Source organism: Pteronotus mesoamericanus, unplaced genomic scaffold (genome assembly GCF_021234165.1).
Source record: "Pteronotus mesoamericanus isolate MK-2021 breed Mesoamerican mustached bat unplaced genomic scaffold, CSHL_Meso_final contig_702, whole genome shotgun sequence".
Taxonomy (NCBI): domain Eukaryota; kingdom Metazoa; phylum Chordata; class Mammalia; order Chiroptera; family Mormoopidae; genus Pteronotus; species Pteronotus mesoamericanus.
The window spans coordinates 3530639-3556138 of NW_026555239.1; the positions used below are offsets into that span (position 1 = coordinate 3530639).

The following is a 25500-nucleotide window of genomic DNA, read 5'->3' on the forward strand; positions in this document are numbered from 1 at the left end:
AAAGTAAACGGAGTTGTTTTTCTTTACCTAGCTTTCCTGTCTCGTGTATCTTAGAGCTTCTTTTTGGAACTCAACTTTGAAAATGCTTATTGTCATCCAACTCTTCCACATCATTAAAACTAGTTTTCATCTTTGGGTAATCGTTCCTTGCTAATGATCATATAAAAAGTCTTAATCAAGACATGTAGCACGATACTGTGGAACATTACCAGAAATTATTTTTGCGCAACGCTTTTATTAATCCTATTACAGAATATAAAATGTTTCACAGGTATGTTGTTCATAATAAAAATAATAAATAACAGCTGACATGTATTGAAGACTAGTACAGTATATGCAGGTCCTGTTCTAAGTACTTTTCCAGGGTTTTCTCATTTAATCCTCACAATGACCCTCTGAGGTAGATCCTGCTCATGTCCCTTTTTTCAGTTGAGGAAAATAAAGTACAAAGTAAGTGTTCAAGTGACCTGCCCAAGGAGACATAGTTAGAAAGCAGCAGGGTCTGGATAACAATTTACAAGTGTGCCCATATATGTCCCTCAAAGTGGCTCTTGGTAGAAAGACACTGACTTCTTATTTTAAAAAGGGTACTTTCCCTTTAATGTTATGTTTCTGAAATAAAGCAGACAAAAATATACAGTTTCTACACTGCTAACTGCAGACCCGAATGTTGTCTAGGTAGATAGGAACCACTCTGTATTAACAGCTGGCTCTAAAATGGAAAGTCAAGAAACTAGCAAAGACACTGGTTCTGGAGATTTCCTGGAGTCTTCCTCCTCCTGACACTCCTGCCTTCATCAGACACCACATCCACAGAATCGTTCCTTTCTCACTCCCCTTAGGCTGTAGAATTATGGGCTCCCCTCTACCATCAAGACTTAATACAAAGACACCTAAATTTTGTAAAACTCAGGAACTTCCTATGCCACCATGTCACAGCTCATGACCATGTCTGTTAACAGCTGTTCACTTTGGAGGTGACGATGGGGCTCCCGCTGAACTCCTGTCACAGGTGGAGAGGAGAGAGTCCACGCTGACGGAGCAGCCCTTTGCACCCTCCAGGATCCAGTCCGCCCTGTCATCCGGACCTGTGATCCTCAGAGGAGGGCGTCACTGTGCCCCAATGCGTCATCCCAGCTCCAGCCAGTTTCCAAAAGTTGCAAAAACCATGGGGGACGAAGAGGGGACAGCCTCTGGAGGTGGGAACAGAAGGAAAACCCCAGTCTCCAACGAGACCCAAAGGGGAGGAAGGGAAAGGGTCTGTGTTGGGCTTTCTTAGAAAGAGAAAAGAGCTGGGAGTCCTTGCACTAACCACTGAGCAGGTTTGTCACAGAGGAACACCGAAGCTGCCATCAAGGGACACAGGGAACCAATCAGGCTCCAACAGGCGCCCTGAGAATCTTTAGGGGTCCATTCTAGGGTGGGGAGGGGCCGACCCGAGCTCTCCCAAACGCCCAGTGCTACCAGCTGGAGCACTGACCCGGTGCATGCGTCCCAGCTGGGCCACAGGTGGCCTGCGGTGTCCGCCCCACTCGCAGGAACCCCGGGGGATCCTCCCCAGCCTTCTCTCGGGACCTCCAGGCTCGCCCCCATCTCTCTCAGGAGCCCACAGTGTCCACTCGGCCACCCCAAAAGGCCGCTCCCGCCCCGCGTACGCTCCTCCGCCCGGTGTCAGGAACCCACGAGCGTCTGCCCCCCGCCCCCAGGACCCCCCAGGTGCTCTCGCCTCCTGCCCCCAGAACCCCCGGCTGCCCGCCCCGCCCTCGGGCTCAGGTGTGCGCCCCCTCCCCTGCTCCGCCTGGGCTGAGGCTGGGGGGCGGCGCGCGGTTCGGACCCAGGAGAGGCCCAGCCGCCGCAGCCGCAAGTGCGACGTGTCACAGGCCGGGCCAGCTCCTCCTCCCGCGGCCGCGGACACTGGCACCGCAGGGCGCCCGCGGGGTCTGGCAGGGATGCCACGCAAGCCTGAACACGCCTGGCGGACACTACCTTGTTGGTGGGCACGGAGCGGAGGCGCCTGAAGATGGTCAGGATGTCCTGCTTGCTGGGGTCCCCCATAGTCACCAGAGAACTGAGGCGCAGCTGTTCCAGCCAACCGGGAAGGGCCGAGTAGGAGCGGTTGCCGCCTCCCGGAGCCAGACATCTGCCCAGGGGGCGGGGCTGCGCGTGACGGCCAGGCCCCGCTCACCTAGGCCCAGCCCTCGGCCCCGCCCACATCCGGCGCACGCACCTCGACTCAGGCCTCGCTTAGCTGTGCCACTGGCTCCGCCCACTAAAGCCCCGCCCCCGACGCTGCACGCGCTTGCGCAGGAGGCTAACGCGCCTTTTCGAGGTCTTCGCTTACCGTTCTTACTAGTGGAAGCGAACCTGGGCCTGGGTGAGGTTTGTCCCCATGCGCACGGCCTTCGGATCCCCCACCATTTCGGCTGACGGATTGCCGTTTCAACTAACGGACTGCTTCCTTGGCCAAGGTCTTCTCGCCCCCTCCCTGTCAGTGCGGCAGAACCAGTTACTCCAAGTGGCAAAGGAGGAAACTTGAAGAGCCTTCTTGCCGTTTCCGACGCCTACTTGCCGTTTCCGACGCCCCACAGAGAGGACTGGAGTCCAGATACCGAGTTTTCATCAGTCCCCTAAATTTTTTTGCCCTAGGGAAGAAGCTTTATACGCCGAAAATTGATTTTCTTAAAGTACCGGTGTGTATCTAAGCTCAGGGAGAGAGAGCAGTTCTCGTGAGGCAAAAGGTGCTCAGTCAGAACTGGTCAGTACAGGCAAGAAGCTTCATGTTTCCAGCACCTCGGACTGCATCCTACGCTTTGGCTAACTTTACCAGCAAAAGGGGTTTGAATTTGGAGAAAGTTGCCTCTTTTGGAACAGTGGGTGTGGAGCCACCAGAAGGTGTCGCCTGAGGTTATGTGGTGCGGGGAAAGATAACAGATTGAGGAGTTAGATGCAATACCCTGGCCCCAAGCCCAGTTCCACCGCCTACTTCCTAGCTCTGTGATCTTGGTCAAGTCATTACTCTTCTCTAAAACTTGGTTTGTTCATCTGTACAATGGGGTGGGAGATAAAGAAGCAGTGCTGAGGTGCACAGGAGGGCAGCTTCCCAGGACAAGCCTTTGGCCACTGTCTTCTTTTAGAGGCTAGGATTGCTCGCCTCACCTGTCTGCTTAGATGCCCTCAGGGGAAGTTGGAAAGGTGCCAGGTATAGGTTGGATCTTATCCAAGGAAAGGAAAGATATTACCTTCCAGAACAGTATCCCTCTTTATTTTTGCAGACATCTGTGACTATTTGAAAGTCCTTCCTTATATTGAGTCAAAGTGTATACCCCTGTATTTTGTGTCTGTTGGTATTAGTTTGACCTTAAACAGAACGCCTGGCATGTTTATAAGGAAGTCATATCCTTTCTGGTGGGGATGATGGGTCCCATTTAGTGTTTGGAACTGAAATCTTAGCAATTTATATATCAAATTATGGCAGAGTATGTCTGTTCAACTCTCCAACTCAGAGATCCCTGAGGAGAAGAAAAAGTAAAATAAAGTGTAATATGCAGGCATAAGGGAAGGGAAAAATACCATTACTGCTTTTTCTCTCATCTGCTTCACTGTTCTTCAGAACTTATCACCTGATATAATATGTAAATATACTTACCTCCCTTCAACTGAATATAAATTTCATGAGATCAGATCTGTTTGGTCTACCTCCCTATCCCCAGTACCTAAAATAATGTCAGGCACATAGTATACATTCAATAAAGATTTTTGGTGTGGGCTTAGAATGTATAAGGACAAAGAACATCATTTCCAATCTCATAATGAGAAAAGGCTGGATAATCTACAAAATCATAATCTCTTGAGCCCCTCAGAGAGCTGAATTTGCAAAGCAACCAAGTAAACGGAATTCCAAAAGAGACGGAACACAAGAACTCCTTCACCTTTGGCAGAGCACAGGAAAAAGAGGCTGCCATACAAGTGGGCAAGAGGAAATCACTTAAAATTTTAATGAATTCTTAAAGGCCAAATGTGAGCTAACATGGTGTTTGAGGTAGTCAGGGGCCTTAGGTACAAAGGGAGTTTACATTCACTCAAAAGCACTTTTCCATAAAACTCCAACAGAATTCTTTCTTCACAAGAAAGATGGAGACTGAGAAAGAGATGGAGAGAAACCCCTTGTGGGGCAGGCATGCAACTGTTGGGGGACAGGCACAAAATCCCACCGGTAGTATGCAAGAGCAGCAAACTCTCCCTTGGGGTACAGGTAAAGATCCATTTCTGTGGGGGGCAAGGGGCGGGGGGAAGAAGAGCAAAACCCAGTAATACCAAATCCAAAAGAGGATAGGAAATCCTCTAACGTTTTAAAGGGTAGACAAAATTTCTGCTGCAGGGGAAGGATAGAAGCAAAATCCCTCTATCACTGGGGAAAGGTCAGGAAACTCCTTGGGTTCAGAATCCTATATCCATACCAGACACCGGTTTGTTGCCAATGGAAGAGGGAGATGAAAGTCCCAATAAAGACCAATCACAGACACCATGCAGAGGTTTGCTTTCACCAGGAGGAAGACAGAAATGTTGAAAAAGCCCCATCCCAGAGTCCCAGACTCACAAAGCCTAAGACAGGCTGGACAAGGGCAACGGAGAACCTTCCCCCCAATACATTTGTGAGCCTAGACTAAGTAATAAGCAGCAGCAGTCTACCACAGAAGGGGGGACAAGCGTGGCAGTAAACACCTCTGGCACCCTAGCCCACACGGTAAGCACAAGGTTAGTTACATCAGTCCACTGCTAAAAGAGTTTGAATTCTATCGTTCACTAAAGATAAATAGAGAACAACAAAACCATACCTAACGGCTACCTAATTTGACTCAATCCCCACACTAATGACCTGACAGAAGGATGCCCACTTTCAAGTGCAAATACAGTTAACTTTAGTCTCTATTCCTCTACATTAGGGTTTCTCAACCTCAGCAGTATTGACATTTTGGGCCAGATAATTCTTTACTGTGAGGACAAAATCAACCCTGGTTGAGAACCGCTGTTTGGTATTCAATGTCCACTATTTTAAAAAAAATTCTGAGGCACCAAGAAGAGCAAGGAAAAACAGTGTCAAGAAATAAGGTAATCAAATGATCGGACAAGACTTAGAGAAGCTCCAGATGTCAGAATTTTAAAACAACTATGTTTATGTTAAATAATCTAGGGGAAATGTGGGGAACATGTATGACAAAAAGAAATTTCAGCAGAGAGATGGAAACTATATGAAAGGTAAATGGAAATACTAGAGACAAATAACAAAACCCCACAATATTAGAGATGAAGCCTTTCAATGGCCTCATAAGTAGACTTGACACAGCTGAGAAACATGGAAAAGGTTTACAGAAATTACCCAGACTGAAACACAAAGAGAAAAAGAGTAGGATGAAGAGGGGAAGGAACTGAGCAACTCAGAGCTGTGGGACAATAGCAAATATTTACTGTCCCAGAAGGAGAAAACAGAGAAAATGGGGCAGAAAAAATATCTGAAGACATAATAATGACTGAACATTTGTCAAAACAAATGAAAATTACACCACCATAGATCAGAAAGCTCAGAGAACCCTAAAACAAAAAAGTATTAGACATATCATAGTCAAACTGCAGCAAACCAAAGATAAAGATAAAAATCTTGAAGACAGCCAGAGAAAAAAGAAGCATTACATACAGAGGAATACAGATAAAAATTACAGAAGATTTATCTGAAAGAAGGCAAACCAGAACAGGGAGTGACATTTTTAAAGTTCTGAGAGAAAAACAAATGTCAACACAGAACTCTAGACCCAGTGAAAACATGAAGTCTGCCCAGGAAAAGTCCAGCCATTGTTAACATAATGAGAATGGGTTAGGCAACATTGATAGAAACTGGCAGCCAACAAGGGTGGGCTAGAATGCATATGCATGGACAATGGAACTTCACTGTACTAGTCAATGAGGGCAGTAGATGCTGTTGAGTGAACGTGTGTACTGTGTGACTGCTGCATTCAAAATGACTGAGTGAGTAGAGCAATGAATCTGCATCAAATTTTGTATTAAGCTTAAACATTCCTCTGCGGAAACTATTCGGATGGTTCAGAAGGCTGCAGCTATGGGCAACTGGTGATTGGCAGCTTCATCATGACAACGGGCCTGCTCATGCATCACATCTCGTGCAGAGTTTTGTGGCAAAATAGCAAATCACCCAAGCATCTCAGCCCCGCTCCATCCCAGATTTGACACCCTGCAACTTCTGGATATTCACAAAACTAAAATCATCTTTGAAAAGGAAGAGCTTTCAGACCGCCGATGAGATTCAGGAAAATACAACAGGGCAGGTGATGGCAACTGGGAGAATTGTGTGAGGTCCCAAGCGCCTTCTTTGAAGGGGACAGAGGCGTCATTGTCCTATGTACAATGTTTCTTGTATCTTCTTCAATAAACACCTCTATTTTTCATAGCACATGGCTGGATACTTTCTGGACAGTGGTAAAAATTAGACTGAGGAAGAGAAGGAGGAACTAAAGGAACAAACTGAGAACAAGGTGAGATTTGAGATTTGAGAATAATAGAAGACAGGAGGGTTTGAAAGCAGGGCCCAGACAACAGACAGATTCACATTGCCGTCTGTGTATTGTCCTGCTATTTTTTTAAAGTATATTTTATTGATTATGCTATTACAGTTGTCCTGTTTCTTTCTCCCCTTTATTCCTCTCCACCCTGCATCCCCCTCCCACCAACATCCCCTCTGCCTTTAGTTCATGGGTTGTGCATATAAGTTCTTTGGTTTCCCCATTTCCTATACTATTCTTAACCTCCCCCTGTCTATTTTGTACATACCATTTATGCTTCTTATTCCCCGTACCTTTTCCCCACTTCTTTTCCCTCCCCCTCCCTGCTGATAAACCTCCATGTGATCTCCATTTCTGTGATTCTATTCCTGTTCTAGTTGTTTGCTTAGTTTGTTTTTGTTTTTTGGTTGAGTTGTTGATAGTTGTGAGTTTGTTGTCATTTTACTGTTCATAGTTTTGATCTTCTTTTTCTTAGATAAGTCCCTTTAACATTTCATATAATAAGGGCTTGGTGATGATGAACTCCTTTAACTTTACCTTATCCGAGAAGCACTTTATCTGCCCTTCCATTCTAAATGATAGCTTTGCTGGATAGAGTAATCTTGGATGTAGGTTCTTGGCTTTCATGACTTTGAATACTTCTTGCCAGCCCCTTCTTGCCTGTAAGTTTCTTTTGAGAAATCAGCTGATGGTCTTATGGGAACTCCTTTGTAGGTAACTGTCTCCTTTTCTCTTGCTGCTTTTAAGATTCTTTCCTTATCTTTAACCTTGGGTAATGTAATTATGATGTGCCTTGGTGTGTGCTTCCTTGGGTCCAACTTCTTTGGGACTCTCTGAGCTTCCTGGACTTCCAGGAAGTCTATTTGCTTCACCAGAGTGGGGAAGTTCTCCTTCATTATTTTTTCAAATAAGTTTTCAATTTCTTGCTCTTCCTCTTCTCCTTCTGGCACCCCTATGATTCAGATGTTGGAACCTTTAGTTGTCCCAGAAGTTCCTAAGCCTCTCTTTGTTTTTTTTTGAGTTCTTTCTTCTTCATTCTGTTTCAGCTGAATGTGTGTTTCTTCCTTCTGCTCCAAATCATTGATTTGAGTCCTGGTTTTCTTCACTTTCTTCACTTTTTCTTCACTTTTTCTTCACTTTCTTCCCTTCACTGTTGGTTCCCTGTGTATTTTTCTTTATTTCACTTTGCATAGCCTTCACTTTTGCCTCCATTTTGTAACCATACTCAACCATTTCTGTGAGCATCCTGATTACCAGTGTTTTGAACTGTGCATCTGATAGGTTGGCTATCTCTTCGTTGCTTAGTTGTATTTTTTCTGGAGTTTTGAACTGTTCTTTCATTTGGGCCATATTTCTTTGTCTTGGCGCTCCTGTTATGTTGTAAGGGGCAGAAACTTAGGTATTCTCCAGGACAGGATAGCAGCACCAAAGTAGCTGTGTTGTGGTGCTGTATGTAGGGGAGGGGTCAGAGAGGGAACTATGCAGCTTGCTCAGTTCTTGGCCAGCTTTCAGTCACTTCCCCTGCTACCCGCAAGCAAACTGGGCCCTTCTGGTGCTGATTCCTGGGTGGGTCGGTTTGTGTAAGTACTGGGACCCTGTGGGTCTCTCCAACAAACTCTCCTGTGAGGCTGGGGGTTTCTCCTGCCATCGCAGCCCCCACAGATTTTTACAACCGGAGGTTTTGAGGCTTTCTTTTCCTGCACTGGAATCCTGGGTTGCACAGCCTGTTTTGCTACCCCGTTGTTCCTCCCTGTTTGTCTGCATGCAAATGTGGGACTGCCCGGTCCTCCAGCTGCCACCTTGCCACGTGTCCTCTCTGCCCCAGCTGCCCATTTTCACCCTTCCTACCAGTCCAGATGAATGTTTTTTCTTTAACTCCTTGGCTGTTGGACTTCCATACAGTTTGATTTTCTGGTAGTTCTGGTTGTTTTTGTTTTTAATTTGGTTGTTGTCCTTCTTTTGGTTGTGCGAGGAAGCAAAGTGTATTTACATATGCCTCCATCTTGGCCAGAAGCCCATTATATCCTGCTATTTTTTATGAAGACTTCCTGGGGTGGCTGTGACCAAGGGAAATGGCATTTCAGTAAGTCCTCATTTAGTGTTGTGGAAAGAGTCTGCGACTGAGAAAAACAAGGACAATGAAGCCAGTTTTAACCGACTAATTGATATAAACAAAAGTTCCTACAACGTGATAACCAAATGACATTGAATGAAATGACGTTATTTGAGGAACTGCTTTTGTTTATTTTTATTCATTCACAGTTGAATAGGAGCTTGCTGAAAGCCAAAGGCCACTCTAGAAAAAAACTGGACATTCCTAGACAGTCATATGATAAATGACAAAGTGAGAGAGGCACAGATCTTGTCCCTTGCTCCTGGTGAACCCAATGGACTTTAGTTAGTGCTGAATAGAAAACAAGTGAGCATTATCTGTTAGTCATTGTCACTTCTGTACAGGTCAGATACATTAGAAAATGGACCATGGAATGAATCATGAGCCTTATCTTATTTCCACCAGCCCTGTATGTTCAGGCAATGCACACTTGGAAATTTATAAACGCCCCATTTTAAAAGGTAAAGTGTTTAAATAATAATTTATTTATTTTTGAAAAGGCATGAATCATTTTATTCTATTTTTATTCTATTATTAGTTAATTACTGTATTATTTTCCTTTTGATTTGATCTTTATTATATTTTTTCCATTACCATTTAGTCAACTTATACCCACCTTCCCTCAGCAATCACCACACTTGATTTTTTAAAAACAGAAATCTAGGCTGATGCTATTACCTCCTTTAATGGGATACATGATTGGGAATACCTTCATTAGTATAATATTGCAATATAGCAAAAATAATATCATAATATAGCATATTATATTACAATAGTATAATATTACAATATAGCAAAAGTAATTGGAAAGTGAAATGAAAACTTATGTTTGCACAACAGCCTATAGTATTTGAATGTCATATTATTTGTAATCATCAAAAACAGAATATCCTTCAACTGGACTAACAAACCTTGGTAAAGTCATTCAGGGTAAACTACTCACAGTAAGAAGGGACAAACTACTGTTACATAAAACCACATGGATGAATCTCAAAATAAATTTTGTGAAGTGAAAGAAGATAGTTTCTAAAGGCTATATATTGTGTGCTTCCATTCACATGACATTTTGGAAAAGGCAAACTTATAGAAGCAGAAAGCAAGGATGACATACCCCTTCCCAGCACCACGCTGAGGACAGGGAACTGGGACTGATTTTCAGGGCCTGGGGACATAAGGTGGCATTGCCTACAGAGGAGCACGGAGAAATTTGGGGGATGATGGGACAGTTCTGTATCTTGATGGTGGTAGTGGTTGTACAACTGTCTCCATTTGTCAAAACTCGCAGAACTGTACACTAAATGGAGTGCACTTTACTGTATGTAAATTGTCACTGTAAAAATGAAAAAATGGGAAACACAGCAAATGCTCAGCGGTACGGGACTTATGACACATGGAATACCATGCAGCCATTAAATATTATATTTTTAGTTGAAGCATATTTAGGGTCATGAGAAGATGCTTGTGATTACATGTTAAGAGGAGAAGCAGGGTACCAAACTACAGTTATAATATGATCCGAATTTCATAAAACAAATACACACTAATGACAACAACAAGAAAACACGTGCACATGTGTATGAACAGGTAAAAGCCAAGAAAAACTACAGCAGACCAGAATGGCAGCGAGCGTGACCTCTGGATGGCAGGATCGTGAATGACAATGCCTCTCTTAATACTTTTGCTTAGCTTCTAAATATTCACCTGAATTTTTGTTCCTTACACAATTAAGGAAAATCATTAACAACATTATTTGAAAATATTAAAAAGGGGTGGGAGCAGCCTGGCTAACCTGACACCAAAGTGGCCAATGAGCTGCACAGTTCGTTCGCAGTTTCCCCTTGGTGAGTGAATGCCATTGAGCTCAGGGCTTGTTGTCTTCATACCTCTTGGCTGGCCACTCAGGTCTCTGCAGCTGCGCTGCGGCATTGGCCGCCAAACTTTCCTTCGCTCATCGGAGTTTTAGCCCAGCAACAGCTGGTATTGGTCATCCTTTCCTCAAAGGGCGACGTTACCTCTGTAGTTCCTCCGTTCATTCGTCCCCGCCTTCCTCCCTTTATATGTTAGCCCTTTCCACAAAGGAGTCAGAGAAGCCTAAAACTATATACTGACGGTCCCTGAACTGTGATGGTTTGACTTAATTTTTCAACTTTCTGACTTTACGATAGTGGGGGAACAATAGGCATTCAGTACAAACCAGGTGGGGCTAAGCTGTGATGTTCAGTCGGTTAGGTGTATTAAAAACATTCTTAAAATAACTACTTATATAACTTTTTTTGGACATTTAATATCATTTTATATTAGTTTCAGGTGTATAGCATGCATAATGGTTAATCATATAATTTGCAATAAATGCATTTTTGACTTAGGATATTTTCAACTTGCGATAAGTTTATCAGGACATAAGATGTAACGCTGGCATAAGTCAAGCAGCATCTGTAATCTGAGTTTCAGTGATTGGTCCAGAAGTGATTTCATTTTTTCCTTTACGTTTAGCTCTGCAAGCACTGGGCTAGAGAGAAGAGGTTGCTAGTTGTTGGGGCAGACCGACATACCAGCGGTGCTGAAGGGTAGGCAGAGTGCTGACCTTTCAGGTCAGGCAGCTCCATAAGGGATAATTCCAGTCCTGACAGGTATTCAACGAGCACGACTGGGGGACAGGCACCTCCTCACCCTCAGAGGCCGGCGCCCCCATAGTCCAACAGCACCACCTAGTGGACAGGTCCTGCACTGCACTGCCCACGGCTGAATCTAGGGCTGAATCTGTCACACCTTCGGCAAGTTACCTAACTTCTCCGTGCCTCAAGTTCCTCATCTATAAAAATAGGAATAACAATATTTACCCAGTTAATGGGGCTGCTGTGAGGATTCAACGAGTTAATAAATGTTAAAGATTTTAGAAAAGGGTCTGTCCCTGAATAAAATACAAATGTTTGCTACTATTATTCCCATTTTATAGACGAGCAAACCAAGACTTACTAAGGGATGTCCAACCTGTGGCTCACGGGCCGCATGCAACCCAGGATGGCTGTGAATGTGGCTCAACACCAAATTGCAAATTTATTTAAAACATTGTGAGATTTTTTGGTGATTATGTGTCACAATGTATTTAACATGTGGCCCAAGACAACTCTTCATCCAGTGTGGCACAGAGATGCCAAAAGTTTGGACACCCCTGTATGGTCAAGGTCACACAGCTCCTTAAGGCAGCACAGCTGGAGCCAAGTTTGAATGCAGGAAATATGACCTCACGGTCCATGCTCTTTATTGACTTCGTTTTTAGGCCTTTGCAAGACTGGCCTGAAGCTTCAGAGAAGAAAGAAGGTATTTTGCAGATTCTGATGTGGAGAAGCCAGCCTTCTGACAGTTTCCCACGTGGCTGAGCACACGGCTCGGAGGAAGCGAGCATGCCCCACTACTGGCTGGGGACGATGTGGAGTCTCCAGCTGGGGTGTGCGTGCTTTGTTCGCTGTCAGCTTACGTTGGGATGGTGTTGGGGCGAGGCTGCCTTCATAATGAGGTACTCATGTTTGTGCCTGACCAAGCGCTTTTACGCCCTTGACCTCCTGTGATCACCAACAAGGGGAGACAGGAATCATTTTCCAGATGAGGAAACTGAGGGTCAAGGAGATGAAGGGACTTGCCTGAGTGCATGCAGCAAGGTGCCCATCTGACCCTGGGGACACCTCTCTCTAGCTGCTGCCACACCCTCCCTGTCCCTTGTATGAGAGTCATAAGAATAGCCCAAGATGGGATGTCACATTGGCCTGTGTCCTGGATCCCCTGGGTTCTCTTCGTGCACGTTGTCCCTACCTCCTTGGCCAGACTGGGCGGCCAATTGGTCTCTGGGGCCCCAGGGCCCAGCACCTGTGCTCTAGAGTCGGGTTAAGAGCATCCGCAGGTCATCTGATCAAATCAAGAAGCAAGTAGAATTGCTGGTATTTTGGCAGCTCTGACTTGCTGTTTGGACCAGTGGTTCTCAAAGTGTGGTCCTGGCTCAACATCTCCTGGGGACTTGTTAGATTTGCACACTCTGGGCGCCACTCAGAAACCCTGGCATGAGGCCTAGCACACTGGGCTGTAAGGAGCCCTCCAGGTGCTGAGAGGCAGTGGTTCCCACAACGGCACCTGCTGTTTGGAGCTGGACTCTAGAGTTCAAACCCCAGCTCTGCCCTGTCTTGCTGTGCAGCCCGATGCAGGTCAGTCAACCTCTCTGGTTTGTTTCCTCATCCGTATAATGGTGCTGATACTCTGTGAGGAGGTTTACGTGACGCTTCGCCGGAAAGGTGCTCTGCATGGGGCCTGGCGTGTAGCTGATGAGTGTTAAGCCCGAGGCTGGTGGGACACAGGCTGGGCAGTTTCCGGTTCTATGGTGGTGCCAGGGTCAGCCTGGTTCCTCTGACCCCCTGCTTGGCCTTGGCCCTGTGTGGCAGGGAATGAGCCTCAGACACAGGTCTGGCCAGATTTGGTGCTGCCCCAGCTCTGCCCTCCTGAGGCAGTGCAGCCGCCTCTATCCCTGGCCTAGGCGTGTCCCCTGGGGAGCACCATGGGGCTGCCTCCATCCCGGCCCTGGCTCCTCCGCTCGCTCCCACCACAGAGACCACAGAGGCCTGGCCCAAGGTCCCTGCCGGCTCTTCCTGGGAAAACCGAGGCCCAGGCAGGGCACGCACTTACTACAGGCGTGTGGGGAAGGGGCTGGCAGGGGAGCAGGAAAGGGCAGCTGCCAGCCCGGAGAGCACTGGGGCTCTGAGAAGGGTCGGAGAGGAGAGGTAGCCGCCAGGCACCCGCAGGGCAGGGTGGCTGCCTGGCCAGGGCTCCCACTTCCGGACACCCTGCGGTCATCCCCACTTGATGGGAACTGAGGCTCAGAGAGGCTTCCGGTCCCACAGGCGAGCCCAGGCGGGGATGCTCCCTACTGGAGGTGGGGGAGCAGCTCAAGAACCGCTTAGTACCTGGCCCCGTACGCCCTTGGGGCGGCGTTAGGAGACCCGTTCTTCCTGATTTCCTGAGGCCGCTAGGCTGACCCCCAGGATCCACAGGAACACCCTCAGAGGACTGTCCCGCCCCGTCCTCTCTGGCTGCCCTTGCCTTGGTGTCAGAATGACTCTGTCCCTCCCTGGCCTACTGGAGCTCCCTGAAGGCAAACGCAGTCCCTTCTTCATGTCTGTCCTGGCACAACTGAGTCTTGCATACCAGGTGCTCAGTAAATGCCTGGTGAATGAATGGAGCCCAGGAACAGAAAGTAGAGAGGAAGCCTGCCAATTTCCCGCCTAGAGGGGCTCCTCAAGGTCAGACCTTGCTCAGCCCGCCCCCAACTTGCTCTGTGAGCACAGGCATGTCACTTCCCCTCACTTGGCCTCAGGTTCCCCTGTGCTGATGGGTTGTGCGCACGCTCCTTCAAGCCTGGCCCCTAGTACCCAAGGCCTTGGCACAGCTCACAGGCCACGCACCAGAGGCCAGCCTGGGGCAAGGCCGTGCAGGTGTCTAGGTGGATAAGGACCCTGCAGTGAAGCTAGGGACTCAGAGGCCAGCGCTGTCCTCTGTCTGCAGGGACCTAAGAAGGCCCAGGTTTTCATTTAAGCTTTAGCAGAGCCAGATCCTTGCCTGGGTCACTTGACTAGGGCTTGTGTGCTCTCTCGGGGCACTACCAGGGGGCAAGGATGACATGCCCCGCGGTGAGGACAGGGAACTGGGACAGGCTGCCTAGGGTGGTGTGGACACAGCTGTGATCCAGGGCCAAAAGGGCAGCTGGGCCCAGGCAGTGGCAGTGGGGAGGGGAAGGACAGAGGCAAAGAGGGCTTGGTGGCCCTGTGCGGAGGGTGTGGGAGGGGCAGCCCAGGATGCGAGAGGGCCCTGGCTGCAGACGCGGACAGCGGGGTGTCACTCATAACCACACTGAGTTACCACCTGAGTTCCTGTAGCCTTCCCACCACATTCCAACCCTCCAACTGGAAGGCGGGCACCACTCTCCCCTGGGGAAACTGAGGCCCAGCTCACCCAAGGGCCTGGACTGGACCGGCAGGTGGGCGGAGAGGGCCCTTCAGGGTCCTTGCAGGCGCTCTGGGGACGGCTGGAGGCCGAGAAGAGGGCCTCGCCGAGCAGCGGTTGACCCTCCCGCTCGCCCCTTGCTCTCGGTCGCCAGGGAAGGGACAGAGGAAGGGCCTGGTTTGCCCTTAGGAGCCGTGCAGGTGGGGGCCCAATCTCAGTTCTGTCACAGGACCTTGGGCAATTCACTGGAGTTTCCAGACCTTCTGTGTCCCCTTCTGCAAAGCGGGGTGACTTGAGCCTCCCCCATGGACTGTCGTGAGGGTGCACGAGCTCACCAAGTGCCCCAGGAGCCTGCTCTGGGCCCTCCCCCCCCACCGTCCTGCGTCTCTCCATGGCGGCCGGGTGGCGAGGCAGAGGCTGATGTCCAGCCTGGGAAGCAGGCAGCTCTGCTGGGCTCCAGGAGGGGACAGGAGGGGCCCACCACCCATCAGACGAGGTGGCTGGATGACAAAGATTCGTCCCGGGCCCTTCATGAGCTGGGCCAAATGCCGCTGCAGTGGCGGCTGCCTGCCTCCTTGCTTCTCCCACACCCTTAAGAGGGTGGAGGGCTCAGAGGGGATTTCCCTCAGCGGCACAGACCCGCCGGGCTTCCTTGGGTCAGTCTGACTCTTGGAGCTGGTCTGTCCATCCATCTGTTTGTTCATTCCTTCCTCCCTCCCTTCCTCTTTAAGACTCTATTTATTTTTAGAGAGGAAGGGAGGGAGAGAGGGAAACATCAGTGTGTGCGAGGAACATCAGTTGGTTGCCTCTCATACACCCCCAGCCAGGGACCTGGCCCACAACCCAGGCCTGTGTCCTGGCCAGGAATCGAACCGGCGACCTTCCAGTCGGTGGGGCGATGCCCAACTCACTAAGCCACCCGGTCAAGGCTTGGAGCCTGTTTCTTACTCTGTCAAGGGAAACGGGGACAGGGTATTTGGAGACGGGCACGTTCTGCACAGATGCCACCGGAGCAGAACGCAGGGCCCCGCACACTGCAGGCGCTCGGGAAACGCGTTCCTGGAAGCCTGGCCGTGAGGAGCGGTCGGTCGCGGGCCTAGTCCTACTGTTTGGGCCCCAGGGGGGAGGGGGTCTCCGGGAGGGAGGGGTGCCCAGGCCACACAGTGGCAGGTTTGGGGGAAAGGGGAACCCTGAGGGGCCCAGGGGCCTCGAAATCGACCAGCCCCGGTGTAGCAGGGCCAGCGGGACACGGACACAGCCCCGGGGCAGCGGTCAGGGCCTAGGACACCGTGCGCGCCAGCTGGCGTCAGCACGAGGCACCCGCACGGCACAGGCACTGTCACACACTCACGAGATCGACTGTTTATTGACTTTTCCCTAAGACACCATAAAGAAACTCCCGAACTGGAAAGACTTGACAATTTTTGGTAATCTGTAGCAAAGGAATGAGGATTTCTGCTGGTAAGTCTTCAAGATAAACACATACACAATCCATGGTCCAAGCAAGACGCAGAGCTCACTGGGACACTGAGTGATGCATAGCTTGTGACGGCGGTGGCCATTCTGCAACGTCTGAGTTACACAAAATAGAAGTTCTCCCTCCCCTCCCGCCCCGTGATTACAGTGTAGCTTCCTGCCGCAGCACGTCTGCTCCCTGATGACCAAGGAAACTCAGAAGAGACCCTTGTGCTATGGGGTGAGCCCAAGCTTTCGTTTGCTCTCGAGGAGTACAGGTGACCTGAGTCCACAGCTGCCGGGAAGGCCTGGGGGTTTTATAGCGCCCGGCCACGGGGCGCACGGTGGCCAGGGAGCCGGCGGGCCCGCAGCGGGCGGGGGGGTGGGGGGGGGCGGCAGGCTTCCCTCCGGCAGCGTCCTCTCCAAACGCCCAGCCCACGTCCCGAGCTTGGGGGAGGCCCACCCAGCCCACCATCTAGACATGGGCCCGAATGCCACGGTCTTCAAGCAGTTTACAAATTAAATCCACTGTCAAGAGCCTTTCAAATCTCATGAAAACAGTAGACAAGCTCTTTAGATTCTCTGAATATCAAATAATATATACAGATATATACCAGGTCATGATGGTCTAACTAACATAAAGCATCTTAATCTACAGGTGCCTTCCCCTGAAAAGCTAGTCTTTTCAGGTTTAATTTTCCACTCACTGAGAGAATTATCAATTTGCAAGCATCAGGCTGTAAGCATGAAGAGAGTGAACTAGTTTTTAAATATGGTAACTTTGGGGAGTCTAAGGTTATTTCCAAAACCCACACATTCACAGTAGAAACCCAACCATAACGTGTTCCCCCCTCTACTGCGACCTCTTGCCTCGAACATCCCGTCTACACGAGCTAAGCCCTGCGGATGCCGCAGGCAGGGGCATGGACGAGGAACAGCCCGCCACGCAAACAGAGGCACTGCATCTTGCAGCCTGGCGTACATCAATCTGTGTCATAATTTAAGCATGAATGAATGGACGAACAGGTGATAAAAAGGTACAGCCGCACACAGCCTTTAAATTAAAAACCTCAGAAAATGGCACGTACATTTGTTCATTTAAATTGAAGGTGATGAGCGCATCAGAGAAAGGAACCAGTGGGACAAGAATGGGGGTGACCCACCCTTGACACGGAGGCGAGGCAGACAGGCAGGGTCAGGGACGCACAGATCCATGATAAGCCACACGCACACGGGGCGGGGGAGCAGGCAAGGGCCGGCGGCATCTGTTGTTCTGCGTCTTCCTGTGCTCACATCTCTCCACCCGCACCGTGGAAAGGCTGCCCAGTCCCAGGTGAAATGACTGGCTCATCTGTCTCCAAGAGACACCATGAAGCCAAGAGCAGTGGAACCATCGTCTTTTGCAGGAACAGGAGTGGCCGCCCCACGGCCAGCTGGCGGAGCCGGAGTGCTGCCCGGGCCGCCGGCCAACGGAGCTCCGCGGACCGCACCCCGCCGCCAGCCAGCCCACCGGGCTGTCACTGGATGGCCTCGACGTAGTTTGCTGGGTACAGGCCGACCTGGCCACTGTCCAAGCGTCCCTTGCACCAGCCCTGCTCATCCTCGTCCTCTATCTTGGTCAGCTCGTCCCCTGCAAGGCAAAAAGGGAGGGGTCTTGCTGAGCTGGCAAGTAACACAGGGACCATGGGGTCGGTCTCCCTCAAGTCTCAGCCCCCACCCTCGACCCACCGAGGGTCTCTAACTTGAGGGGAGGGACAGGCATTCTCCTGGGAGCAAGGGCCTGCTAAGTTCTCCACTGAATTGCATTTTAAGCTAGCTTGTCGGGGGCCTCTCAGAGACCTACGGAGACATCGCTCACACCGTGAGCAAGCAGCGCCCAGGCCCCACGGCGGCTCCCACACAGACTCCAGGATTCCAGGCTGCCGGCCTCGAGCCTTCCCGGCCTCTCCAGGCCGGGTCAGAGGGCTGCCTTCAGGGGCCGCTCCCTGGGCCTCGCCCATTCGCTCTTCCTGTGTCTCCTCCAGCACTTGCTGGCCGCCCTCGGGCCTTCACGTGACCTGGGTCAGACTGCAAGGGTGGGAGGGGCGGGCACCCCTCATTCTACCTCTAGCACCAGCTCAGGGCGTGTCCTCTGACTTAAACAGCCACCCCTTCCCGACACTCGGATGGAAGCCGTTGGTCTGGTTCTGGAATCCCCCCATGGCTCTCTGCGTTAGGTGGTTTGATTTATCTTTTGTTTGGCCACGAGGGAACCCCTTCCTCAGGCCAGGTCGTAGGTGGCAGAGATTCAGAAAGAGAGACAGAAGAGAGTCCTGGGGTCTCAAGGGGACAGACTAAGGGACGAGGACCACAGCTGTGATCGGGGCATGGTGGGGGAAGTCCAGGCTGGGCGTTCTCCTGTTCAGGGCAGACAGCGGGAACCCAGCGCAGGTCTCCCAGGGGCGGGGACAGGGAAGACCGGCTGCCCCGGGTGCAGGTCTGCCTTCACCGTTGGGTTTGCGGCTCCGTGTCTCTCCTCTTTTGTAGACATTGGGCCTCTTTTCCAGGCTTAGGTGCACTTTATGCCTCGTTCGGCAGCACTTCCCAGGCTCTGTTTTATGTGGCACAAATGCTGCTCATGGCGCCTGTGGGCCAGTCCCCGGGGCTGCCTGTGCTACCAGGGCCACTGGGTGTGGACCCCTGAGCCACTGTCACAGGCCAGGAGACCTGGCAGACGGCCTGGCCCCCAGGCCCTGTGCCCACATCTGTGGACAGGGTGCTGCGGGGGCTACAAGTTACAACACGAAAGGACACGGGACAGCGCCAGGCACACCATCACCTTCACGTGGCATGGCCAGGTCATCGCTGCTGGGGCTCGGCCACAGGCGGCCCCAGGTTACTCTGCCAGCGCCAGAGGTGAAGGCAAGGGTTGCAGGGCGAGCGGCGCGAGGAACTGGCCTCCGCTTCCTCCCACCCCTGGGTCCTGACTGTCCCCGGAAGGGTCTACGCTGTGGCCCTGGCATTTCCGCCACCCTGCCCTCGCCAGCTGCGGGGCTCCCAGGCACACAGTGAGGCACCAGCAAGGCGACGCTTCCACGTGGCCAAGGTGCACCCAAGGCCCAGAGAAGGAGTGCGCAGCCGGAGCCCGCTGGAGAGGAAAGCAGCGTGGCCGGGAACTAACGTCACATCGTGAAAGAGAAAGTAACAGAGGACAGGCAACACTGACAGCAAAGCTCCCGAGCTGTAAGAACGTGAACTGGTGATTAGAAACGTTTCTTTCGGTCAGTTTGCTCCTGACAATTCACTTGGAACAGAAGGAAACATTTTAAATCTGTAAAATTGAGAATTACAAACTTAAATAAATCACAAATAGAATTGAGGGGGTTAACGACTTCACCAAAGAGATCAGAAAACTGAACAGAGATGTTTAAAGGCGCGTGAGCCTGGGGTGGGGGGCCTGGGGACAGCCAGCCGGCCTGCCGAGTGCGGAGGGAAGGCGGCGGAAGGCCCCTGCTCCCAGGCTCCCTGAAGGACGCTGAGGAGCAGGGGCCTCTAGGCACGGCCCCCCGGCCCCCCGGCCCCCCGGCCCCCATCCCACCAGCCGAGGCGGGGTCAGATGCAGGGTCGGCCCCAGAGGTGGGCACCTCTGAGCGGAGGGGCATCATCCACCTGCACTGGCTGATTTGTGGCCCAGCCTCCCTTGGAGGGCTGGGTGCTGGGTCTGGGGAGCCTTTGGCGGCGGGGGCGGGGGGGGGCGGGGGCGGTGGTGGCTGGAGAAGGACCTTGGTGCCTTTGGGCCCAGGGCGGCGCCGGGCCGCCCCGGCCTCCCTAGACAGGCTCTCAGTCTTTTCAAACTGAGGGTTGCAACCCATCTTGGTGAACTGCAGCCAACATTTGAGGAAAGAAGGCTAAAAAATGTCTGAATGCAGAGCCGTGTGATTGGGATCCCATGTTCCGTAAAACCGGTTTCGGCCACTGGCTGCAGAGGTGTGACGGTGGTAAGTGCGCCCCCCTTTGGCCGTGGGGCGGAGGGGCGCCGTAAAGGGCACTGCCCCTGGGACGAGCCTCTGCTGCCCCGGCGCGCTGCATGCTGCTCCAGGGTCTGGGCAGGGCAGCCACGCCAAGGCTCCTCTGCCAGCTGGGGGCCTTGGGGACCTGCAGGGCCAGCCACTTCTGGAAACGTCTGGGGGAGCCAGGAGGTCCTGGCGCCCCGCGTCTCTGCTCCAGTGCGCCACGGGGCCCAGGCCTCGCCCAGCTGGGGGCCACGTCTTAGGCAAAGGCACAGGGCACCTCACTCTGCCAAGTGCTGGCACTCAGCACCTGCTCCTTTGGAAGTGGGGGACCCACGCATGAAACCAGCGGGAACTGTGGCAGACCCCAAATAAAACGAGGCCCCGCAGGCCAGGAGCCTTCACCCCAGGCCACCGGGAGCCGCCTACCAGCTTTGAAGCTCAGTTCGTCGTGCTCCTGCCCCTCGTAGTCGTAAAGGGCCCGGACCCGCACTTCCATCCCCGAGGTGGCGTCCTCGTCAAACGGGTTGGAGTCCCCGTTGGCGTCCGTGGAGGAGAACGGGTTGTTTGACTCGTCGTCGGACCAGTCGGTGGGGTAGCTCTGTGTCTTCTCGTAGCTGCTCACGCTGCAAGAAAGGGGTGACCGGGCCCTGAGCACGGGGCTGCCAGGGGCAGGGCCCTGGGGCTGGGCGGGGACTCCTGCGCGGAGCACAGCCCTCCGTCGCCCAGCGCGGTCAGGCTCCCCGCCGCGGCCGCCCCAGCCCCTGGCAGAGGCAGGGCCGGCGGCTCCAGCAGGGCCGCCCCGCAGGCCTGTCTTCCTGTGCTGGGGCCTTGACTACAGTTCATGGAGGACAGAGAGAAAGCAACCACAGATTGTTAACTGGTGCCCCCCGCCCCCCGAGAAACTGAAAAGCCCAAGACTGCCCCCGGCTGGCAGCCGGGCCACTGGCTGCGGGCCCCGTGCACGGCTTGGAGCACCGCGGGGCCGAGACCCTGGACACAGAGGAGAAAGACAGAGCGAGCGAGGTGGAGACCAGAGGAAACGTTTGTTCACCAACTTTTTGGGCTTAATGTCCTCCTTCTCACTGACGGTGCTCCCCGTGTCGTCCTCGTCCTCGAAGGGGTTGTAGCTGGACAGTGACTGCGCTGACCGTGTGGGGTTGCTCGGGACACTAAGATCGCTACGGGGAGAGAGAGAGCTTTCAGGGGACCCCAGCTCGCAGCGCCTGAGGCCCTGGGTGCTCCCAGCGCAGGGCCACAGGGCCAAGTGGGAGGGATGTGTTGTCTGAGCAGAGTTTGTTTCGGCAAAACACCTGTCAACACTTTGGCTGTGAAACGCACTTCAAGTGTCTGAGCGAGAGCAGATCTGCATCTTCCCTCCTCGCGTCTGGACGCAGCCTGCCCCAAACAGGAGCCCGGAGCGGAGCGCAGGGGATTCCGCGCAGTCCTCCCACTCCCGTGAGCCGGCAGGCCAGACAGCCGGGGGCTCGTCGCGGGGGTCAGAGCCGGACTACGGGCAGGGAGGCTCCCGGAGCTCTGTGGGCCCCACCGCACAGCGCGCCCCTCCTCCTGACCGCTAGAGGGTCCAGCGCCTCCTCTTGGCCCTTCCGGCCCGGAGCACCCGTCAGCGGCGCCGGAGCCCACTGACCGGCCCTGCCTAGGAGTAAAGAACCCCCTTTGTGCTCGAGAGAGAAGAGCCGTCTGCGCACTGGCGACAAGTGCTTGCCGTGCGTCAGGCCCGGAGGACCAGAGAGAAATTAGACCCATGCGTGGCCTGAGGGCTGACAGCCAGGGGCCAGGGGATGTGGAGACTGCAGGTGCTGCGTGCAGAAAAGAAGGTGAAGAAGGAAGACAGGCCCCCGAGGGCCCGGAGCTCCACTGTGTGACTGGGCCCAGGGGCCGGGACTCTAAGCCACAGGGCAGGGCTCCGGGGGCCAGCACCCTCTCTCGCAGACAAGTCCAGGGCTGCTCGGAGCGGGCACTCCAAGTGCTGGACGGACGGCTCAGAGCTGGGGAGCCGTGGGGAGGGAAAGAAAGGCCGCACATGGCACCAGAGTGGCCCGAATGGCTTCATGGACGCTAGCCCTGGTGAGGGACACTGAGCAAGCCTGCCTCCCGCCTGCGCCCGGGCCGCGCGTCCGAGCCCGCCAGGCCCCTGCCTCCGTGGCACCTCTCTCTAGCCGACTCTGAGACAGGGTTCGCCCTCTGGGCAGCGGAATCTGCGCGGCAGCCCACGCAGCCCAGGCCCCCCACAGGAGCTCCCCGGTCCCACCCCAGCCACCCGGGTGCTGGCCCGATCCCCGCGATGGTGCTCACACAAGCCCACGTGCCCAGATGGCGACAGAGCAGCTGAAAGATGACAGCCCACGTCTGCCCGGGCAGTCCGGGCGGGGGCTTCAGAAAGGCCCCATAGTCCTGGCTGGTGTGGCTCAGCTGGGTGGAGCACTGATTGTCCCATAAATCAAAAACATCAGAAAGGCCCCAGGACCCTGTGCTGCCCCTTCTTAGGCAGCCACGGTCGAGAGATGTAGCCCACACCTTTCTTCACTTTGCCAGCGGCCTCCACCCAGGGGCCGTGCGGCAGGCAGGCTCCCAGGGCAGCGCGGCTGGAGCCAAGGCCCGGCAGACGGCGGCCGAGCTCCATGACGGGAAGCCTGAGCGGGGGCAGGGCTTGTCGGCTCACTGTCCCCAGAGGTTCTAACGGCCTCGGTGCCGCCTCTTCTCGCCAGACTTGGCTTCAGCGAACAAAGAAATAACCAAGGCTCTCGGCAAAGGGGCGGCTGCGGAAAGGGGGCACTTAACAAGCTCCCCTGTCACGCCTCCCCCCAGGCGCCTGTGCACAGCATGGGGCGGGGCAGACCACCTGGGTGCCTGGGCCCGCCCGAAGGAAGCTGGCAGCGGCCTCCACCTGCCCGTGCGCACCCCTGGGGACACATCATGACCCGCACCTGCCATCAGCGCCCCCCCTCACGTGAGGCCCGACGCACGTTTGTGGCAAAGGCTCCCTCTCTGGATCTTTCCACAGCTCCAGCACCCGGTGGATGATGATCCTCCCCAGAGTGGCCCAGGGGGACTCAGGTGTCCTGGAGCAGCTGGACAGATGCCCATGGGGTGCCCGTGAGGCCCCCCTGGGGACTCTCCCGGTGCAGAGGGCCCAGGGAGGGAGGCTGCCCGCACGCACCCACCTGCTGGGCTTGTTCTGCAGGGCCTGGTCGCCTGTCTGGTTGATGCCCGTCAGGGTGACGCCGTCCGTGGTCTTCTTCTTCTCCCTCCGGCTGAGCGTTCGATTCATGTCTGCAGACCACTCCTGGGCAGGGAACCGGGGGAAAGAGGTCGGGAAGTTCACTTGTTTGAGGCCTCGTCAGTCTGAAACGCGGGGCAGGGGCTGGGCCTTCAGAGCTGCGGACCCTTTCTATCTACGCCCTGAACTGTCTCTGGCCCCCGGGGTAGAGGGAGGGGCCGTGGGGACCTGAGCAAGCCTGCAAACGGGGGACAGAACGCTGGGGTTGCTGCACCGCCCAAGGGGTGACAGGCTAGTAACCGACCACTCCAGCCTGCAAAGCGCAGCGCCCTCCCTGGCCTCTCTGCTATTGAAAATTCAACCTGAAGCAGCACTGGGGCGGGGTGGGGGGGAGCTGCTAACGAAGCCAAGCGCTCGCCTCCCCAGAGGTTCCCCAGAGGTTCGCTATTTCCCAGAATGAACTGGCTTTTGTCAGCTGCTTTGGGAAACACCGGGAGCAGGGGAAGGAGGGAGGGGCTGTTGCGCAGGTTTACAGGCGAGGATATGCGCGTGCACCTCGCAGTGAGGGACTTCTCCCTCCCTCCCTCCTGACAGCTCCCACCATCAAACAACCTGAACTGTATAAGTCCTCGGTGGGACTGAGTCCGCAGTTTGTTCACATGTAGTCACAGAATCTCAAGGTTAGACGCCATCTTAGAAACGTCAACCATTTCTCAGAAGAAAAACCAAGACCCAGAAAGAAAGTTACTTATCCACAGAATTTGTGGCAGACCAGGTCACCTATTAGTTTATTATTTCTCAATTGAAATGAGATGACTGAGAGCTCAGCTGGAACTTGAGTCCTCTGGTGGCCTTTTGAACATAAATCTGTCCTGACTGGGTGGCCTGCAAGGGCTGATGCGATCATCCCCAGACCGACTTTCCGAGGAAGGGCCAGATGTAAATCTGGACAACAGAACCAGCAGGCTGCAGGCTGCCACGGCCCTTTCCCCAGCACACGTGTCCTGAACCAGGCCGTGGACACCACACTGCCCCCCGCCCCACACGGGCTGGATGCGCACTGCAGGGGGTCTGGAATTCAATAAGTTAGCCAAAAAATGGTGACTTACTTCATCCTTGTGGCATGGAAAAAAGAAAAAGATACTTTCATTAGAGGAAGGTAAGCGTGATGCGCTAAGACTTGTGTGCGCCACACGCGGGCGCCGCTTCCCAGCCCGCAGGATCCACAGAGAGAGAGGGGCCGCCCGCGGGCTCTCGCCCTGGCCCTGCCCATGAGACCCTGGTAAGTCTTCCTCCTCAGACCGTTCTGTTGTCTGGGTGTTGACTACTGACAGACAACCCTAAGGGACTGGGGTGCACGGGGCGCAGTAAACCCCGCTATGGGTCAAACCCCAGCTGGGTGCATAGGCTGTGTCATCAACTTGCTTCTTCCCAGGGTGTCACCATGGGCTGGGGAAGGTTGGGCACTTTCTCCTTCCACTCCTGGGTCCACCTCCACTTGGAACGGCCCCCGGGCCTGTTTTGTCCCAATGCCTCTGTGGAAGGGGCACAGCCTGCTCTTGGTCTCCTGTTGGGTGACGTTCTAAAGCTAGCGGGGGGGGGGGGGGGGGGGGGCAGCGCTCAGCTGCAGGGACCCACACTGCCATCTGCGGAAGCTTTCTTGAGAAGCTCCAGAAAACAGACGCACATGTGTTAGGACTGACGAAACTTCAGGCTAAGATGGGGCCAAGCAGGCTTCTGTGCGGTCGGCCTGCGGTCAAAACCCAGCACGGCCCAGGTCACTGACCCACCAGCCACCCAGGGAGCTAGCTGCTGTTGTCATCGCATTTTACACATGGGAAAACTGTCACGAAAAGCGCAGATGACTTGCTCCACCTCCCACAGTTAGTAGGTGGTAAGGCGGGATCTGCCTGCAGCCTGGGCTCTGGCTGCACCGAACCAGGCAGAGCCACTTGGCTCAAGTGCAAGGCAGGGAGTCGCTCCCAGCAGCCTCCTGGCAGGGGCCCCGCTTCACCATGAGGAGGGGAGAACGCTGTCCTCAGAGAACAGGGAGGCAGGCCTCGTGCCGCTGCCTTCTCTGCTCCAGGGGGGTGGGGGGCAGGGAGGGAGCAGTGTCTGGTGACCCCATCCTATGGCCAGGAGAGT

At 53.5% G+C, this 25500-nt stretch overlaps 2 protein-coding genes across 5 annotated transcripts in view; both read right to left on the bottom strand.

Annotated features, from left to right (window-relative positions):
• ARFGAP3 (ADP ribosylation factor GTPase activating protein 3) overlaps positions 1 to 2118 on the bottom strand; it is a 44451-nt gene extending 42333 nt beyond the window's left edge. The window contains exon 1 of the mRNA XM_054582482.1: positions 1987 to 2118. Within this exon, the coding sequence (XP_054438457.1) occupies positions 1987 to 2055 (69 nt within the window). The 5' untranslated portion in view covers positions 2056 to 2118. The remainder of the gene's footprint in view (positions 1 to 1986) is intronic.
• A 13908-nt stretch (positions 2119 to 16026) lies between these two features.
• The window catches only part of PACSIN2 (protein kinase C and casein kinase substrate in neurons 2), a 105030-nt gene continuing 95556 nt past the window's right edge, over positions 16027 to 25500 (bottom strand). Inside the window, exons 8-12 of one of the 4 annotated variants that reach the window (XM_054582483.1) lie at positions 23300 to 23421; positions 21173 to 21295; positions 20544 to 20740; positions 17685 to 17755; positions 16027 to 17558 (exon numbers count right to left, since the gene is read on the bottom strand). In XM_054582483.1, the coding sequence (XP_054438458.1) occupies positions 17415 to 17558; positions 17685 to 17755; positions 20544 to 20740; positions 21173 to 21295; positions 23300 to 23421 (657 nt within the window). In that variant the 3' untranslated portion in view covers positions 16027 to 17414. Of the gene's footprint in view, positions 17756 to 20543; positions 20741 to 21172; positions 21296 to 23299; positions 23422 to 25500 lie in introns of all 4 variants that reach the window. The other 3 variants (XM_054582486.1, XM_054582484.1, XM_054582487.1) reach the window with 3 other exon arrangements.